Source organism: Cervus elaphus, chromosome 30 (genome assembly GCF_910594005.1).
Source record: "Cervus elaphus chromosome 30, mCerEla1.1, whole genome shotgun sequence".
Lineage (NCBI taxonomy): Eukaryota > Metazoa > Chordata > Mammalia > Artiodactyla > Cervidae > Cervus > Cervus elaphus.
Genome location: NC_057844.1, coordinates 13,427,087 through 13,446,973, shown reverse-complemented (window position 1 = coordinate 13,446,973; position 19,887 = coordinate 13,427,087). Strand labels below are relative to the sequence as shown.

The 19,887-nt window shown below is 38.2% G+C and overlaps 1 protein-coding gene across 4 annotated transcripts in view; it reads right to left on the bottom strand.

The window, feature by feature from the left end:
* Window positions 1-19,887, bottom strand: part of AKAP11 (A-kinase anchoring protein 11) — a 48,414-nt gene that overhangs the window by 8,315 nt on the left and 20,212 nt on the right. For 2 of the 4 annotated variants that reach the window (XM_043891697.1, XM_043891696.1), the window contains exons 5-10: window positions 18,314-18,448; window positions 13,219-13,483; window positions 7,709-12,206; window positions 5,433-5,588; window positions 2,217-2,300; window positions 1,397-1,443 (exon numbers count right to left, since the gene is read on the bottom strand). In XM_043891697.1, the coding sequence (XP_043747632.1) occupies window positions 1,397-1,443; window positions 2,217-2,300; window positions 5,433-5,588; window positions 7,709-12,206; window positions 13,219-13,483; window positions 18,314-18,448 (5,185 nt within the window). The remainder of the gene's footprint in view (window positions 1-1,396; window positions 1,444-2,216; window positions 2,301-5,432; window positions 5,589-7,708; window positions 12,207-13,218; window positions 13,484-18,313; window positions 18,449-19,887) is intronic. The other 2 variants (XM_043891700.1, XM_043891699.1) reach the window with 2 other exon arrangements.

The window sequence follows — 19,887 nt, the reverse complement described above, 5'->3', positions numbered from 1 at the left end:
AAACTGATACATGACCTTTCTAAACAAAAAAATACAATTGGTAATAAAACAAACTGGAAACCCTGGTAGAAAGTACATTTTAAGAAATTTGTTCCTGCAATTTTCTGTTTGCCTACTTCTAAAGAGATGATTAAAGAATCACTGGTTCAAAAACTAATGTCTAAACATGAACATTCTTACATGCCACTCTATAGAAGACATTATCGGAAAAAAAAAAAAAGAAGACATTATCGGTATTTTCAGAATTAAGGGAAAATAAGATTTTTGGGAAAAAACTCAACACCCATCTAAATATAATGAAAACTCAGGTTCAACATGAGAAGTTTTTGAGATTTGCTAAAGACATTCTAATATATTTAATTAAGAATTACAAATCACATTCCAGAACTCTAGTATTTACATATTTGGAACCATGATCATTAAAGGAAGAAATGAGTAAGTGTATTCTTCAAATATATGTGTGAGTATAAGACTGGAACTAATGGAAGGGAGAACTGGTTTAAAAGTATCTTTTATTTATTGATTTTTATAAGACTGACATCAAATACTAATTCTAGAAATAACTAGTTTGAAAGGAAAACAAATTGACATGTGATAATTATAATATTTATATCTCATAATATAAGAATTTTATATTTTAAACAAAATAATTATATGAAGAGACTATTGTAAATTTCTCCCTCAAATAACTGAATACTTCTTTTAATGTAGTTCGGTCTTTACACTGATGAGTACCCCTCCTTTTAGTTTAACAATCAAATAACACAAGCTGCTCAGCAAAAGATCTGACATTGGATAGATTAGTTCAAGAATACCCTGATTTGGAATATTTCTTCATCTTTCAATTTCTTTATTACCTGTGTAATAAGAAATGTAGACAAGAACTTCTCCTGGGTCTACTCCAATTGCAAACTTCTATAATTTTAATGGAAAACAATTTAAAAATAAATCAACGTTTGTTCTAATAAATAATTTCAAGTTACACTGAATAGTTTAAATGAGTAACACTGTGTTGAAGGGATCTCAAAAGACATTAATAACCAAAAGGGAAGGGGAAAAAAAACCATTATGGAATAATAAAATGATTTTTTTCTGTTATTATTAACAGTCTTCAGTTACTATTTCCCATCTGATAGGGCTCCATCTAGGTTCTTATAAATGTCTTTTTTTTGGTATGTTTATATTGTTTGAATGTTCCAAGTCTAGTAAAATAGCACATAAATTAATGAATTTAAACAAAACAAAAAAGAATTTGTTTTGTAATGTAAAAACCCTGATAACTCAGCAATAATACAGTGTCTATTTGATGAAAATGCACAAATATTAAAGACTTTCCTAAAGAACCTTATACAAAAAACAGGCGAACACTTTAAAAAACAAACAAACAGCCAGTTACCTTCTACATCAGTCTGATGCTCCTCTTCTTCATCATCTGGCCCATCACTTACCAAATGAAGCAAAAGAAGCAGTTAAAAAGAAAAAACTTTAATTAATAAGGGTATTAAAGCCAAATCTTAATATGTGACCAAAAAATGAATGTTACAATGTGACATATGACATTTAAAAGGGGGAGAAATGACAATAAAAAAGGAAGCTTTGCTTCTCACACCATTTCATGTTAAAATCTCAAGTGCCAATGATGCCTAAAGGGAAGTCATCAGTAACAGAATTTCTACCTGACTATGATATACAGTGTCAAGTAATTACATAATAAAATTTAAAATAATATAAGCCAAAGTATGCTAATTTGGCTTTAGATAACACAGCATTTGAATATCACAGAATGCCATGAATAATTATCAGTGCTTTGGTTGATGCCATTTGTATATTTTTAACAGTTAAAAACACATCTTTTCCTATACTTTTCTTATAAATGAAATAAAACTATATACAGAAACAAAAAAAAAACAAAAAAAAACCAGAAATCCTGTAGGAAGCAAGCTCTTTTTAATGAAAGAGTAATTGGTAGAATGAAAAATAGCAAGCAGTGCAACGCATGCATAAAAGTAACACATTTTACAATTAGGTGTCAGTCGTATCTTAGCAGAGTTGAATTTTTTCATCAGATGTAAATTTATCAAGCAGAATCATGTCAAAGATAGGAGAAAAGCAGGTTGACACATGTTGGCACTCTAACCCACATTCTTTTAAGAATATGATATCATGCATTAGTGGTGAAAGACTCATCAGTGTTTAGATTTCTGGACTGGACCAACCTGTCTGATGTTGGAAAGGATAAATTGTCCTCACACAAATCTCCTTCTAAACCAAGACTGCTCCAGCTACTGCTGTTACCATTACTGCCAGAGGAAGAAAAGAACAGAGCTGAACTAGAAAATGAATGGTAAAAACAACCCTGGTTTTCCTTGGAATGGCGTCCATCACTGATAACTGAGGATGTTCTGAAGCTGCCTCAGTGGGCACAGCATCCGTGGAGTTATGTGAATACCATCATAACTACTACACGAGGTGTTCAACAGCTTCAGAGATTAGGGAGTTTTCTTACTTGTCCTCAGCAGTTCATGAAAATTATTCTAAATTTATATTTATTTTACAGATTCAGACAGTGACTTTTAGGACAGTAAATGAAAGGAAGAACAAAAAAGTTTCACAATGAAATTAACACCTATGGCAAAACTTAGGACATAATTTCTAAAAAGCCAATGCTCTTCAGTTTGGATAAAGTTTACACAGGTTAACTTTCTCTCGAGTCTTTTTTTTCCCCTGAGTCTTTAAAGAGTGCACACAGTGATGGCCAGGGTGGGGAAGGAGGATGAGGAAAGGATGAGAAGGAAGACACTGAAACATATTCCCAAGAAGACCTCGTCTAACTACGGGGAGAAAAGATGTTCATTATTATGTCAATTACCTTCATTTCATACATTATGTATAATTCAGCAGGTGGCAAATAATACACATTTTCTTCAGAATATTGCATAGCCAAGGTCTAATCAAGCGTTACACTTGACAGATCAGCCAGTCACTAACACCCCACGGATACCTTCCTACACTGCCTAATCGGAAGAACGCAACTACATTCTACAAGTGCTGCAAAGCGACACACACAAAAAGCAACTGTGTTCAGAAACAAAATCAAATTCAGTTTTTCAGATTAAAATCTAAACATGCAATTTTTAAAAATTCTTATCATAATTAGTAAGTAAATAGTGCTTACTTAGCTTAATTAGTAAATAATTAGTAAGCACATTAGTTTGCAGTGATAAGCAGCTGTATTTTCCCATAGTAGGCTAGACAATTATAAAAATATTTACACAATACAAAATTTGAGTTCTAAAAATGAATTAACATAAAATCATCTTTTATGCATCAATAAATGTTGATAAGGTTACCAAAAAGGGGCTGATTAATTTAAAAGTTCTAAATAGTTTCCAGGCTATCTCAATAATTAACATGTACATATTAGCATTATCCAACTGTCACAAACCGTAATGCATTACAGAATAAAAATTAAAACTGATCAGTGTCTTTTCAGCATTACATTCAAACAAATATAGCTCTAGTGTTAAACCATGAAACCAATTTTGCCTACATAGTCTGGTGACAGACAAACCAAAAACAAGAAAATATGGAAATACAGATTGGTTAAACAGCTGTGAGCCAAAGAGAGAGAAAATTAATTATCTCAAACACCATATTTACTTCTATTAATAGAATGATTAAGCACAGAAAAAAATTACAAAATTAAAATTTTTACCCATTTTTACACTAAAGTCATGTATCTTAAGTGTGGTCTCCTTTAAAATCATCTGAGGCACTTATCAAGTATGCAAAATCTTGGGACTGCCAATGACCCAGTGAATCTTAATCTCTAGGAGGCAAGCACACCAACCCTAAATGAGCCCCGCTAAGTTTTTCTTTGTGCCGGAACCTTAAATTCACACAGTATCATTAGTTCTTATCAATTCTATGGTCAATTAAACCACAGGTTTTTTTTTTTTCCTGGACAAAATGCTATCAGGTCAGGTTTTTCCCATTCAAGTAATTAATTTTCTGAACCTAAAGATATTTACTCACATTAAACACAACTGGTTTAGCCTCAGCCTGATTTGGTCTTTCTGAACCCTGGTTCTGTTAACAGGATTACCTTTTCATCTCTGTTTTGAGTCACTCACCAATAATGAGTGTTCTACACCACCGATAAAATAACACAAGAGGAAGAAGCAAGGGCTGACCCTGGTAGGCGCTTCCCTTCTTTTCATCATATTGGACAGCATTCCATATTGAGTCGTTCAACCAGCTACAGTCCTTTTATGGCCACTAGCCTCTAAGTTCTCCCACTTTAACACCAAGATTTCATAAGCAACAATGTCAACTCCACTGAAATTCTAGAAGCCTGTTTCTCAAAGTGAGAGAATTTAGTGTAAACATTCTAAAGCTATGGAGAGGGCCAAATGATAATCTGTGACATTACCCCACTTCCTACTACCAGTTTTAAAGACTGCCTTTTTTGGATTTAAATTTTGTAAAATACTGGCAGCTTGTGTCACATTTTAAAAACTATGACAATAAAAATATAAAAATATTAACACTCACTGGTTAATCCAAGCATCAAACCAAGTACTCTGAGATGATGTGTTCCAACAGCTGAAAAGCCACTTCCTTTCCTTCTGCCTCCTCATCCCGTCTTCCCTCCCCCTCCCGGTAAGTCCATTCCAAGGGTCTGCTCTGCAGAAGCGTCACAGGGTCCTTTCCACATTGCCCGAAAGCCCCTCCTCTCCCTAGGCTCAGCTATGGTCAGTGTTCACTGTTTCCAAATGTCACTTAATGTGAATAAAGATTTTGTAACATTTTATAGGTTAATCAGGAAGGTCTGTACGGCATTACGAATAAAAGAAATAATTGTATTATAATTAATAAAATATTCTAAAACTGGTTTTAAGAACAAGGTTAACTAAGAGAATGATATATGAAGCACCTTCTGTTATATCATACTGTATTTTTGTAATGAGTTTACCTATTTCCAGTCATTCAAGTATAACTGCTCAAGTCAGTCCTCCTGAATGGACAAGTAAGGAATCCTTCCCCTAGAAAAAATTACTACTCTAATATCAAGAAAATACAGGACCATTTTGATGTCTTTTATAGATAACTATTCTTTTTCCGGTCCTTTAAAGTGAGAAAGAAAATTATTTTCTCAAAAGTTCATGAGAAGGCCAAGTATAGCATGATGCATATAAAATCAAATGTATGACATATTTTTCAATTATTGGCACAAAGAAATTTAGTCTAGCTAATTACTATATTTAATAAATGTCAAACCATTAGAAATAACATTGTAACAAAATCCACTATGATAATAATGGTTAGGTTTACAAATTCAGAATTTTAAGATCAAATTCAACATAAATTTAACTTATTTCTGAGGAGTCCGAGTACCTAAACTACACAATTACATGCAAAATCATAGTTACCTTTCACTTAGATGGTGAAAACTGCTGCTTTCATCCTGGTGTTCATCTTCGAAACTTAAGTTGGACCAGCTCCCAGTACTGTCCTCACCAATACTGAGATGCATCTGCTGGCTACCAAGAGACTCAGCTGACTGAAAGTCTTCTGTTTCCTTTGGACTAGAAAAAAGAAAGAAAATAAGTCCATAAGCATCAGGTTCTGAATTGTATTATAAATAGGAATATCCACTTGATAATAATGATGACAAAAACAAGAAATGGGACCTTCAGAGTTAGACCAGTGGTCAATCTAACCCTTTGTTTGGGTCTGCTAATAGACTTGGCAGGAGAGCTTATTAATTTCAAAATTAATTGAGATACCCACTGATATTCCTAACCTACTCTGTTCATCTATTATGGGTCCATCCCAAGCACATCATTTATTTAAGTTCTCTTTAAAGCAGTTCATATTTTCAACTGGAACACTATGAAGGAGCACAAGTTCCTAAGTCTGCCACATCTGCTTTGTAAAACAGTATTTTTATTTGTACCAAAAATTACCCCTTTTCTGGCTTCAAGAACAAAAAAAGTAGTTCAAGGAATTCTAGACTGTCAATTGAGGCTACAGTCAGACTAGCCAAATCTCTTCAAGACTCTGAGCATGGATCATAATCCCTCTCATTTTTTTCTCAATGAAAAAACATTACATCATAGTTTTATTCTATCTTCACAAGAAACTCCATTTGCTGTTCAATTACTGTGTATGCCCCTTCTACATTTTATTCTTGACTAACAAGAAGTGTTAAAGTGATGTTTTAACTTTTTGTTGAAGTACAGTTGATTTACATTATTTTATTAGTTTCAGGAGTACAACACAGAGATTCAGTATGTTTGAGGATTATATTCCATTTAAAGTTACTACAAAATAATGGCTTATATTTATTTCCCAATGCTATACAATTTATCCTTGTTGCTTATTTTACACATAGTAGTTTGCGTCTCTTAACCCCATACCCCAATCTTGCCCCATATTTTCAAACATGAAGAGGGAAAGTGTTATTCTTCTGATCAAAACCTTCCATGCATCTGGTATTATAACCTCTCATGCCCTCCACTGGGCTCCCGCTCTCCCTGGCTCACCCGCCTTAGCCACACAAGCCTCTCTGCTGTTTCCCCAACATACAGTCCCACTAACCTTGGCTGGGAACCCCATTTCCCTGATTCCCACTTAGCTTATTGTCTCTCCACCTTTGTCTCACTGCTCAAATGTCACTTTGTCAGAGCTGCTTCCTGCTACCTCTTCAAACTGCATGCCCACCCCCGCCTGCTGCTACCCACTGCCACCTCCAGCACTAGCTCCCTGCATCTCCCTATCTTAAGATGGCCAAGAAAAGAGGCAGTGCTTGTCACAGCATTGACAAAAGCTACTAAAATATCCTGGGTTACCATGTGGCTCAATGATTCACCTTCTCAAGAAATTTTTTCTTTCCATGAGACTAACAAAAATAATCCTACAAACTAATAACACAAGTCAGTCCTGATGTTTTCCCAGGGAGAGAGAAGGCTGAAAGTGAAAATCTGAACTAAGCTGTTAGGATCACTGAGCACAAGGCACGGTCTCTGAAACACACAACACTGTAGGACTATCACAGAGAACTGTCCCTCAGACAGCGGCTTATCGAGAGGAGTGGTGGCAGGAGCGAACTATTTAGAGAGCGCTTGCTTTCTTCATGGGGCTTCCCTGGTGGCTCAACTGGCCAAGAATCCACCTGCAACACAGAACCCTGGGTGGGTAAGACCCTCTGGAGAAGGAAATGGCAACCCACTTCAGTATTCTTGCCTGGGAAATCCCATGGACAGAGAAGCCTTGCACGTTCAATTATGCTCTTTGTAAGAAAATTACTTTGTGAACAGAAATAAAAACATCATCTCAGAGTGGTACATTAATATGGTGATACTCAGTATTGGCTGTATGAACTTCTCCAGCTGTTTCCTTGAGTCAACCTTACCTACTCTACAGCTGTGTCAACTTGGGCAAGGTGACCATCTCCTCTAAGCCTCACCTTCCAATTGAGGAAATGGCTCATACCTTCCTTCCCCCAAAGGGCTGCTGGGGGATAATGAGACAGTGTCTATGAAAAGTAACAGGTAGGATATAAATGATATGCAAATACAATAGGGAGTATTTCTTTTTGTTCATTTAAGATTAAAAAGAATCACATCTTTCTGAACATCTTTCTAAGACATAAATAATCAAGGTAACTCTTTATTGCAAAACCCAAAAGAAATCAGAAGCTTACCTGCTGATGGCCTGTCCAGCACTGACCACTGCTGACGTCAGTATCTCTGTGCTGAGGCTTTCAGCAAAGCTGACGCCTTCCTGTCCGATCCCACTGTCAGCTGCCTGGCTGGTACTGCTCAGCTCTCTCTCTGCCTTTTCAATCGCTTCAGCAACTATCTTCTCAGCAAGCACTGTCTTCTTATCGAGAGCAACGTGAATCTGAGGGACATCGAGATGAAAAATCCTAGATTTCTGATAGAAGTTGCTAAGTTGTGAACTAGAAACTGCCTTACTACCAGCAAGCAGATCCAGCCTGGGAAAGCGAGGAGACGAATTTCCAGTGCAGTCATGGAGCTCTTTACGGCCACAGTATCGGCAAGCCTGACCCACCAGAGGTGGCAGCTTTTCTGTGTTCCTATCGACTGCTTTTGCGGCTTCAGACACGTGGAAGATGGCAGATCCTAAACCCAGCTCTAAAGTGTCGCCCACGACTTTGTTAGCATACTGCTCTATAGCTTGAACGACAGTCTCTCCATAGCCACACCCACTCAAGCTGCCTGTACTCTGAGAAAATCTGTGATTCTGTGAAGAAGGCTGGGGAGACCTGGGAAACTCTGGCCCAACATGAATCTCAGTATCTCCGTCACATGCGTTTTTTCCATAAAGGCAAGAATCTGTTAAGGACTTTGGCAAGCCACCTGTCGATGCCATCAGCTCTTTTGTAACATCTCTTGCGATGCTGTGAGCAAGAGAAGTTGAAAAACTATGTAGTTCCGAGCACTCATTTCTGCACATATCCCGTGTCCGTTCACAAGTCTGGTTTTTATGAAGGTAACTTCCACTACTTCTACTTTGTCTTTTTTTATCTGCTTCTTGCTGGTGTTCTTTATTTAAAAACAGTAACAGTTCATCATCGGTTTTCACCTGTGAGCTTTGCACAGGAAGTATTTTGGAGCCGCACTTCACTTTGGCTGCCTTAGCTGCTTCTTGTAATCCTGACTTAACGGACCGATAGGCAAGTCTGTTGGCGTACTGGTCCATTATTAACTCACCACTGCCACCTTCCTGTTTGAGCACTTGGATAATGTGACCTGCATACTCATCTGTCACACTTTCACAGCTGGGATACTTGTATGTTAGACCTGACAGACAAGAACTTGGTGGTAAAGGAAGAACAAACGGATCTATTCCTCCTGGGTGTGCTACAGCCTCTACATCCACCTTCTCTTCTGACCTATAATCTTGATCACCATCAACACAACTGTTTCTCTTCCTCCTGAAAAACATGGAGCTCCTAACTTTTGCTATTTTTTCAGCTTCCGTAATGACTTCTGCTGCCATATCACCTGCAAAACTGCATAATGCTTGTAAGCTTTCATCTGAGCAATTTAAAAAAGCAGGAGATAGGCTTCTTTGACTCTCCACATTTAAGCAAGGGCTTTTCACCCTGGCTTCTTGAATCACTTTATTATCCAAATGGGAAGCCGCCATTTCGGTTGCAAGAGAAACGATGTGTGTCGCTAATGCGTCTGCAAACTGAACTTTCTTTCCTGCTGGCTCCAACTTCACGTCCACCTCTGGCAGCTCTTCGCCTTCACTACTTTCAACTTCTTCTGAGAGAGACCGCATGAGCTTCAACATGAACTCTTCTTTTTCTATTGCATTTTGTTCATTTTCAGACAAACTGCTTACAGACGAGTTGTGAGGTGTGGACGGTGGTGTGGCCGGTGCAAACTCTTTTGCTAACTCCCCCTTAAGTTTTTTGGTTAACTTCTTGATATCCCACTCAGAAGGAGCCTGGGATGGAACCAGAGGAGTTGATGGAGGGGTGTCAGGTATTATGTTCCCATCTCTCATTTTCTGTTTATCTTCCACGTGCAAACCATCTGCACAGGTGAGAACTGTGGATGAGAAAGCATGTGAATGGGGAAAAGAGTTTTCCTGCCCCAAAGCCAAGGGCTCAAGGGCTGAATTATGCAAATTCTGCTTTTTCACAGATTTGTCCTTAGCAATTTCCTTCAGATTGGGTTTCTGGCCTGCCACCGCTGGACAAGGTGGTAGTGTCTCCAAAGAAAATCCAGGAGCCACAGAACCTTTACCTTCTGGAACACAATCCTTTCCTTCTGAAAGTGAACAGTGAGTTAAATGATCTTGAGCTTCAAGAAACTTGGGGAACTCTTCCAAGATCAACTGTGACTCGTCTCCAGGAACAGGCGAGTCTTCCTTGAGGAGGACATTTTTATCTACATTTAGGATCACTGACTTGCTTTCATCTATGGAATGTTTGATAATAGATTTAGATAACCGTTCGGCAAACATGTCCTTCTTGCTAGCCTCACACTGTGGCAGTGCCACTTGATCCCAGTAGAAAGAAGGGGTTTTTCCCTTCCCTGTTTGAGTTAAACAATCTGTGTGTTCTTCTGTTTTTGCAACTTTGGAAGATGTCACTGAATCTATAGTTTCATTTACTATCGTATGCACCATTGCGGCAGAAAAATCGCTAATAATCACAGGATCATTTGTTAACTTTGAAGAGCTTTCTGTTTCAACAACATCACTAGTTGGTTTCACCTCACTCTGGCTACCAGGGTTGTGGTCTGAAGGTAAACAAATATTCCTGAGACAAGCTAGCTCCTCTTCTTTGTTTTTTGTGGCAACACCCGCCGGGGTAGGACCACCATTCAAATGACTATCATCACACGACGGATGAGACTTTGTCTGATACGTATTAGAAGAAATGCGGTATGGGAGAAGGGCACTTCCTGCCAAGGGCACTGGTATTGAAGTGACAATTCCTGAAGTACAGAACAAGGCCTGCTGCACTGTGTATTCCTTCTTATACTCCTGCACTGGTTTTGTCACCATACCTGTCTGACTGTTAGGAGGAGGGGAACACACAGAAGTCTGTGTCACTGGCGCTACATCTTCTGTGCTCACATCCTTTATGTTTTCTGGGGAAACACTAACTGCTGCCTTTGTGGTGAAGGTAACATCAACTTGAGACAGCTCAATGAATGCTTCCTGTATTACAGATTCAGACAGATCTCTTGCATAGGACTTCACCACTCTGTCTTCATAGTGAAATGACCGACCCTGCAGAGAGGCAGGTGCTGGAGGATACGAGAACTGACACACTTCCATGATGCCTTCAAAAACAAGCTCTTCAGCGAGATCTGCAGCAAATCTAGTGACGGTGTTAGTGAAGATCTGTTTCTTTACATACTGCAGATCTTTTAAAGCATTTGAGAATGCCTCACTCACCAAAAAACTAGCCAGGCCACTAATGGCTCGTTCTTTCAGCAAAAAAGCACGTTGCCTTTTCAGTTCGTTAAACGCCATTTGAAAAACGGATGACGTCAATTTGATGGCTAACTGGCACAAGGCATTGGTACACGAAGAGACCCCTTTCTGTAAGTCTTTAAATGCACTGCCAAAACTTTTTTCCACGAGATCTGCTGCAAACTTCTGAATGCTATCAATCATTAAGGATTTATTTTTAGATTTACTTTTTTGATCAAGGCTTCCATGCTGAAGAGCTACCATTTTATTTTCTCCCTTTTTAACACTATTAGCGTTGGATGTTGCATTAGTATGTTGGCTATGAAGAACTGAGCCCAGAACTTCACAGGAAAGGCTAGTTGCATAATCTTCATAGGTGTAATAAAGAGAATCAGGATTTTCATGAATCCTATCTCCACCAATATCTGTTTGGCAAAAGCATTCAGCTGGAGTACACCCCCCAAGAGGACTGAAAGCAGAGGATCGAATAGGGCTAAACAAACCACTGTCTTCCCCTGAGGCCTTCACGGGGCGGGGAGAATCTGGGGCATCATGCAGGTTACTGTAAGGGGATTCTGGTTTACGAGGAGTTGGCTTCCTAATGTTAGCTGGGAGAGCTGGCCGATCAAACTTGAATTTTTGAGGATTCATAGTAGTGGTTACAGAGCACAATTTTTCATGTTTGTGCCCTTTCTTTTGTGATGGCTCCCCTACAGCAAGATCTTTCAGAAACGGACAAGCAGTCTCTAAGGTTTGTTCTAGTTCATCAAACTGATCGAAACTATCGAAAAACTCACTCACTTCTGAGTCTGAATCCTCAATATCATCTTTTGTCACAGGAATTTTAGGTAACTCAAGTTTTGCTTTCAAACTTTTTTGATAACCTTCTTCATCCAAGAAAATAACAGGACTTGGACTTGAGCACTCTGATTCAGACGAGTAGGCAGGAGAAGAGGAGAACAATGGTTTCTGGGCATCACTACCTTTCTCTGAAGCAGCAAAGGACCTATAGAAACTCCTCTGGACCCACGGCTCAGAGACTGATGTTGTGACTGAAGTTCTCACTGGAGGCAGTTTTTTATGTTCCAGAATGTTTATTAAAGAAGTTGAAGGCTTAGCCAATGACTTCTGCTGCTCAGAGCCAATCAGAACCCTGAAACCATGGGTATCCAAACGGCGACCTGAAATAGTCTGTGAAGCAGCATCACACTGGCTCCTTAGTGCAATTATGTTTAATCCTAGAGGAAAAGAATAAAATGATTATTCTTGAAAAGAATTTTTTAATTGATTTAAATCAATGGGAATAAGTAGACTTGAAGCATGAAATACTCATTTGTATTTTAAGTATCTTCTATACTATTCTGTTTTAACACAGGGATCCCCAACCTCCAGGATGTAATGCCTGATGATCTGAGGTGGAGCTGATGCAGTAATACTAGAAATAACGTGTACAATAAATGTAATGCACTTGAATCATCCCAAAACCACCCCCTTCCTGCCCCAGTTCCATGGAAAAACTGTCTTTCATGAAACCAGTCCCTGGTGCCAAAAAGGTTGGGGACCACTGAATTAACAGATTCATCTCAAGCTGTACTTAAGAGCAAGTATTCAGTTCAGTTGCTCAGTCGTGTCCAACTCTTTGCGACCCCATGAACCGCAGCATGCCAGGCCTCCCTGTCCATCACCAACTCCCGGAGTCCACCCAAACCCATGTCCATTGAAGGTGATGCCATCCAACCATCTCATCCTCTGTCGTCCCCTTCTCCTCTTGCCCTCAACCTTTCCCAGCATCAGTGTCTTCTCCAAACAGTCAGCTCTTCGCATCAGGTGGCCAAAGTATTGGAGTTTACCCATTACTAAAATATTCTCATTCTACCCCACATCTAGGAATACCTGGTCTATGGAATATCTAGCAATCTGTCCCATGTTAGAAACACTAATATTTAGGTGACCCTGCCAGCTAACTCAAGTCTGAACTTAGGCATTTTCCAAACAGTTAAACTAATAAGGGAAACAGTGTCTGAACAGTACAACCTAATAAAAGAAAGAGCAAAACTAAAAACCAGGTAACAATGACCTTAAAGGACACAAGAAAGTTAATTCCTCAATCAGAAAAAAAAGGTATCAAATGCTTAAATTTGATCAAATTTCTAAATAAATTTCAACTGAACAATCTGTCTTAAAACTTTTAAAACTGAACTTTAAACCTTAATTATCTATTTAAAGAAAAAAATCTAGTGAAGAACAAACCATCATTATATGGTTTTGAAGTCTCTTCCTCCTCTAACTGCTCAAAAGCAGTGACAAAGTCATCTTCGATGGAAGACACAGACTGGTTAGTATCATCATCGTCTTCATTGGTGGCCTCGAGTTGGTGCTTGTGATGCAAATATGTGTCCAGGGTGTACCTTATGCCAGTAGCGTATTTACTTAGGAGACTAAAGATAAAATCAATTTTAAGTCTTGGTAATGTAGGTGACACTCTCATGACACAAAGCATTCCAGGATGTTGACTCTGGGAAAAGATAAAAAGATTATAACAATTTTAATTTCAAAATATACTATACTTACAAGACATATTACCTGGAAATGAAGCCCAGAAATAACACAATACCATTTTTACAAAAGGAAAAAAAAAGAAACACATGCCTCCTAAAAGGCTGCCTGATTTTGTAATGTTTAATTCCTTTCTTCATTCTTTCTCCACAACACTTCTCACTTTCCAATCTCTTTTTCTCCCACCTATCTCTTATCCATGTATTCAAATTCTACCTATTACGTCTCCTTAAATGTCAAAAGAACTTGCCATCCATTTCTGTAGCAATGATGCTTTCCTGTATCACTATACAGCCCTGTGCTTTTTCTTAATCATTCACCTGGTTCACCAACTATATTATTAACTGCTTGAGGACAGGAACCAAGTCTTAGTCTTCCTGTATCCCATTTTCCTGTAGCTTTCAGCATGAAAACACATTCTCGTCTATCATAAAAGAACTGTCCCTTCCTTTCTCCTAAATTCCCCTAGCATTTCAATTTCCAAGGTTTATAGCTTTGATTAAAAATAAAAAGTCAACAGAATTTTCCCATACATATTATTTTTTAAAAGACAAATGTTGACAAATGACTTGTTCAAAAGACTAGAAATGAGATAGAATAGCTGATCACCTCTTCTAGTAAATAAAACAAAGTAAATATAAATGAAGAATCTAATTAAGGAAATGAGAACAGTTCTACTTTTATCTGTAAATCTCATAAAAAACACAGTAGTCTATAATACTTGAAGGAATAAGTAACGTAAATTTAAACCTACTGATTCAATTTTTAAGAGGGAAAATATGCAATGCATTTTTGTTTGATGCATTATCAATAAATTAACACTTAGTAAAGAACTAAATGTTCAATGTTATGAAACTAATGACCTCACTGAAATGGTGACATTTTTGCTTATAAATAAGGAACACATCTTCGGTATTGATTTAACATGAAATTTTTTAAACCAGAAAATGAGTTAAAGTATATTCTTTAAAAGATACAGCTCAGTATTTACATAAATTTGGAGTTGGAAAGAAGAAGGAAAATTTTATATGATTTACACACAGGTAAAAATTCAAGAAATCCAGAAATAATCGATTTTCAGGAAAAAATTAATATGTCTTACATACCACTTATGGAGTTTCACACATGGAAAATCTAATTTAAAGCTATGACCAAAATTATTTTACCCTTCACTGATTTCAAAGATTCATAAGTTAGATTTCTTATGAATTATATTTCCTTGAGATGGTATTAAACAAAAAGAAGCTTCACCCAAGCATTTTAAAGTTTAATGCTCTAAATTAACCTCTTCATGGATTGCAGCCTTGTTGTAGCAAGGTGGCTTACGTAACTCAATAAAGCTATGACCCATGCCATGCTGGCCCACCCAAGACAGACAGGTCATAGTTGAAAGTTCTGACAAAACGTGGTCCACTGGAGGAGGGAATGGCAACCCACTCCAATAATCTTCCTGGAGAACCCGCAACACTATAAAAAAGGAAAAAGTTATGTCACCAGAAGATGAGCTTGCCCAGGTCAGAAGGTGTCCAATATGTTACTGGGATACAGGAGACAGCAGTTACAAATAGTTCCAGAAAGAATGAAGACCAGGGGCCAAAGCGGAAACATGTTCAGTTTTGGATGTGTCTAGTGGTGAAAGTGAAGTCAGATATATAAAGAACAATACTGCATAGGAACCTGGAATGTAGGTGCATGCATCAAGGTAAATTGGATGTGGTCAAACAGGAGATGGCAAGATTGAACATCAACATCTTAGGAATCAGTGAACTAAAAGAGACAGGAATTAGCGAATTTAATTCAGATGACCATTGTATCTACTACTATGGGAAAGAATTCCTTAGAAGAAATGGAGTAACCCTCATAGTCAACAAAAGAGTTCGAAATGCAGTAACTGGGTGCAACCTCAAAGATGACCGAATGACTTCGGTTCGCTTCTAAGGCAAACCATTCAACATCACAGTAATCCAAGTCTATGCCCCAACCATTACTGCCAAAGAAACTGAAGTTTACTGGTTCTATGAAGACCTATAAGACCTTCTAGAACTATCACCAAAAAAAAAGATGTCCTTTTCATCATAGGGGATTGGAATATAAAAGTAGGAAGTCAAGAGATACCCAGAGTAGAGTAACAGGCAAGTTTGGCCTTGGGAGTGCAAAATGGAGCAGGGCAAAGGCTAACGGAGCTCTGTCAAGAGAACATGCTGGTCACAGCAAGCACCCTTTTCCAACAACCCAAGAGACAACTCTACAGATGGACGTCACCAAATGGTCAATACTGAAATCAGATTGCTTATGTTCTCTGCAGCCAAAGATAGAGAAGCTCTATAGTCAGCAAAAGCAAAACATGGAGCTGACTGTGGCTCAGATCATCAGCTCCTTATTGAAAACTTCAGGCTTAAATTGAAGAAAGTAGGGAAAACCACTAGACCATTCAGGTATGACATAAATCAAATCCCTTATGATTAAACAGTAGAGGTGATCAACAGATTCAAGGGATTAGATCTGGTAGAGAAAGTGCCTCAAGAACTACAGAAGGAGGTTTTTAACACTGTACATGAGGCAGTAACAAAAACCATCCCAAAGAAAAAGAAAGGCAAGAAGGCACAGTGGTTGTCTGAGGAGGCTTTACAAATAGTTCAGCAAGGAAGAGAAGCAGAAAGCAAAGAAAGGGAGATACATACCCAATTGAAAGCAGAGTTCCAGAGAATAGCAAGGAGAGATAAGAAGGCCTTAAATTAACAATGCAAAGAAATAGAGGAAAACAACAGAACCAGAAAAGACTAAAGATCTCTTCAAGAAAACTGAAGATACTATGCAAACATTTCAAGGAAGGGCACAAAAAAGGACAGAAATGTTATGGACCTAAAAGCAGCAGAAGATATTAAGAAGAGGTGGCAAGAATACACAGAAGAACTGTACAAAAAATATCTTAATGACCCAAATAACCACAATGGTGTGATCACTCACCAGGAGTCAGACATCCTGGAGTGTCAAGTGGGCCTTAGGTAGCATTTCTATGAATAAAACTGGTGGAGGTGACGGAATTCCAGCTGAACTGTTTCAAATCTGAAAGATGATGCTATGGAAGTGCTATACTCAACATGCCAGCAAATTTGGAAAAGGCAGCAGTGGCCATAAGACTGGAAAAGGTCAGCTCTCATTCCACTTCCAAAGAAAAGCAATGCCAAAGAATGTTCAAACACCAGATAACTGCACTCATTTCACATGCTAGTAAGGTTATGCTCAAAATCCTTCAAGCTAGGCCTTAGCAACACATGAACTAAGAATTTCTAGATGTACAAGCTGGATTTAGAAAAGGCAGAGGAACATGAGATCAAATTACCAACATTCATTGGATCATGGAGACACCCAAGGAAATTCCAGAAAACCATCTACTGCTTCACTGACTATGCGAAAGCCTTTGACTGTGTGGATCACAACAAACTGTGCAAAACTCTTAAAGAGATGGGAATACCAGACTACCTTACTTGTCTCCTGAGAAACCTGTATGCAGGTCAAGAAGCAACAGAATCAGACAAGGAATAAGTGATTGGTGCAAAACTATGAAAGGAATATGTCAAGGCTGCATATTGACACCCTGCTTATTTAACTTATATGCATAGCACATTATACCAAATATATGCATAGCACATCATACCAAATTCCAGGCTGGATGAGTCAGAAGCTGGGATTAAGATTGTTGGGAGAAATATCAACAACCTCGATATGCAGATGATACCACTCTAATGGCAGAAAGTGAAGAGCAACTAAAGAAAAGAGTCTCTTGCATGGGTGCTAAGTCTCTCAGTTGTGTCCAACTTCTTTGCAACTATGGACTGTAGCCCGCCAGGCTCCTCTGTCCATGGGTTTCTCCAGGCAAGAACACTGGAGTGGACTGCCATGCCCTCCTCCACAGGAGCTTCCCATCCAGGATTGAACCAGAGTCTCTTGTCTCCTGCGTTGACAGGTGGGTTCTTTACCACTATTGCCACCTGGCAAACCCAAAAGATGGTCAAAGTAGAGAGTGAAAAAGCTGGCTTAAAACTCAACAATGAAAAAAACTCATGGCATCTGGTCCCATCACCTGATGGCAAATAGAAAGGGAAAAGGTGGAAGCAGTGACAGATTTTATTTTCTTGGGTCCAAAATCACTGCAGACAGTGACTGCAGGCATCAAATTAAAAGACGCTTACTCCTTGGAAGGAAAGCAATGACCAACCTAAACAGCATATTAAAAAGCAGAGATAGTACTTTGCTAACAAAGGCCTATATAGTCAAGGCTATGGTTTTTCCAGTAGTCATATACAGGTGTGAGAGTTGGATCATAAAGAAAGCTGACCATGGAAGAACTGATGTTTTCTAATTTGGTGCTGGAGAAGACTCTTGAGAGTCTCTCAGACAGCAAGGAGATCAAACCAGTCAGTCCTAAAGGAAATCAACCCTGAATATTCACTGGAAGGACTGATGCTTAAGCTGAAGCTCTAATACTCTGGCCACGTGATGTCAAGAGCTGACTCACTGGAAAAGACCCTGATGCTGGGAAAGACTTAAGGCAAAAGGAGAAGCGGGAGGCAGAGGACCAGATAGTTAGACGGCATCACCAACTCAATGGACATGAATATGAGCAAACTCCAGGAGATCATGGAGGACAGAGGAGTCAGACATGCAAAGTCTGACATCTGGAAAGATTCGGACAGGACTGAGCAAGTGAACTACAACAGTGCTAAATTAAAAGTCATTTATAAAATGTGCCAACAAAAACTAATTAGAAATAATATATAAAAGTTACCTGGCTTAGAGGATCATGGTTTATGTCTGATGATTTATTTATATCCTTCATACAAATAATTTCATTTTCATTTAGACTGCAGAAATGCAGTGAATTCAGAAGATCTGGGAGTTCCAAAGAAACTGCAGCCAAATCCTAATGTAAAGCAACAACACAATAAATAACACTGTAGCTAACACTTTAAGTCCCCTATATTGTGGCCCTGAATTAAAATCATATGGTCTACTTGTTATTGTTGTTCAGTTGCTCAATCATGTTGGACCCTGTGCAGCCCCGTGGACTGCAGCACGCTAAGGTCTACTAGTTAGTTAACTTTCCAGTTCATAATAGCTAACACTTGCAGTTTATTGACCACCATCGATTGTTTAGAAACTCAAAAATAAAATGTACTAAAATATTTTAAAATTGACAATTTTTGTAGCATTTTAAACATAATGATACCAAGCTGTAACAAGATTTTACATGGTACCTCACACATCAACAACAACAAGGCATTTAATAGTTATCAGCAGCAAATGTCAAACCTGGAGTTCTCAAGTTTAACCATGAAATTTCTCAAATGGGATTCTTGCTTTTACACTTCTTTGGCGGTTAAGTTACATATTTGTATAATCCACGTCTATTTTTCTGCCTTTCCTCTCTTTAGTGAAAATTTTATGAAGATGTAAAGAAAAAGAAAATGCCTGTTTTTCTTTCCATTTGCCCCTTTCATGTAACTGTTTTACCCAGTGCAAGAATTATTACCATCTCTGACCATTCATACACTACTTTCCTTCGTAAACATGGTTTTATCAGTCATTCTTAAAGATGAAGTGGAGTATGAAAGAAATAACTTTGGATAAGTCTTTTCAGCCTTACATTCTCGCAACTGTATCTTCTCTTATGCCCTCTGTCTAAACTATTTCCTTCAGGCAAAGGCACAACCAAGACACACAGCAAAGGTTTCTTTTCTTATCACCAGACACGCATTATCTTTACAAACAATGCAGTGCTAGTGCTGCTGCTTCTACTAAAAGATGCTTTACTGACACAAAAGGAAACACGACAAGCACAAACTTTAAGAAGCAGTACACTATCACATCTACCCGAGCTTCAACTCCTCTTCACATAAGTGTGCAGCTTTCCTCTGCTGATCCTAATCTCAACTGTCAGTCCCTCTATAAACACCTGCCTAAATCAAACAGGCTAAAATTTTTACACTGATTCTTCATTATTTTTTACAAATTTACTCTTACTTTAACAAATTTAACTCTTTTCTCAATTAAAAGCATAAGAATATGACTGCTGGAATTAGATTATAAAAATCATCAAAATAAAAAATAAATCTTCCATTCTACATTATGACAGATGCAGAAAAAGTTAGCCTGTGGTTTGCAATCTTCTCAGATAAATGACTTTTGCGGTCCCCTAACCTAAAACTGCTTTCCGTAACAGAAACACTCAGTGAAAACACTAAGCGAAAATGTCGAGGACACGCTCAAAGTTGACCTCAAAATGTCCTCTTTTACCTTTAAATAGGAATGATAACAGAAGAGTTTAATGTAACTTTGGGCTAATAAGGCAAATTTTCCATG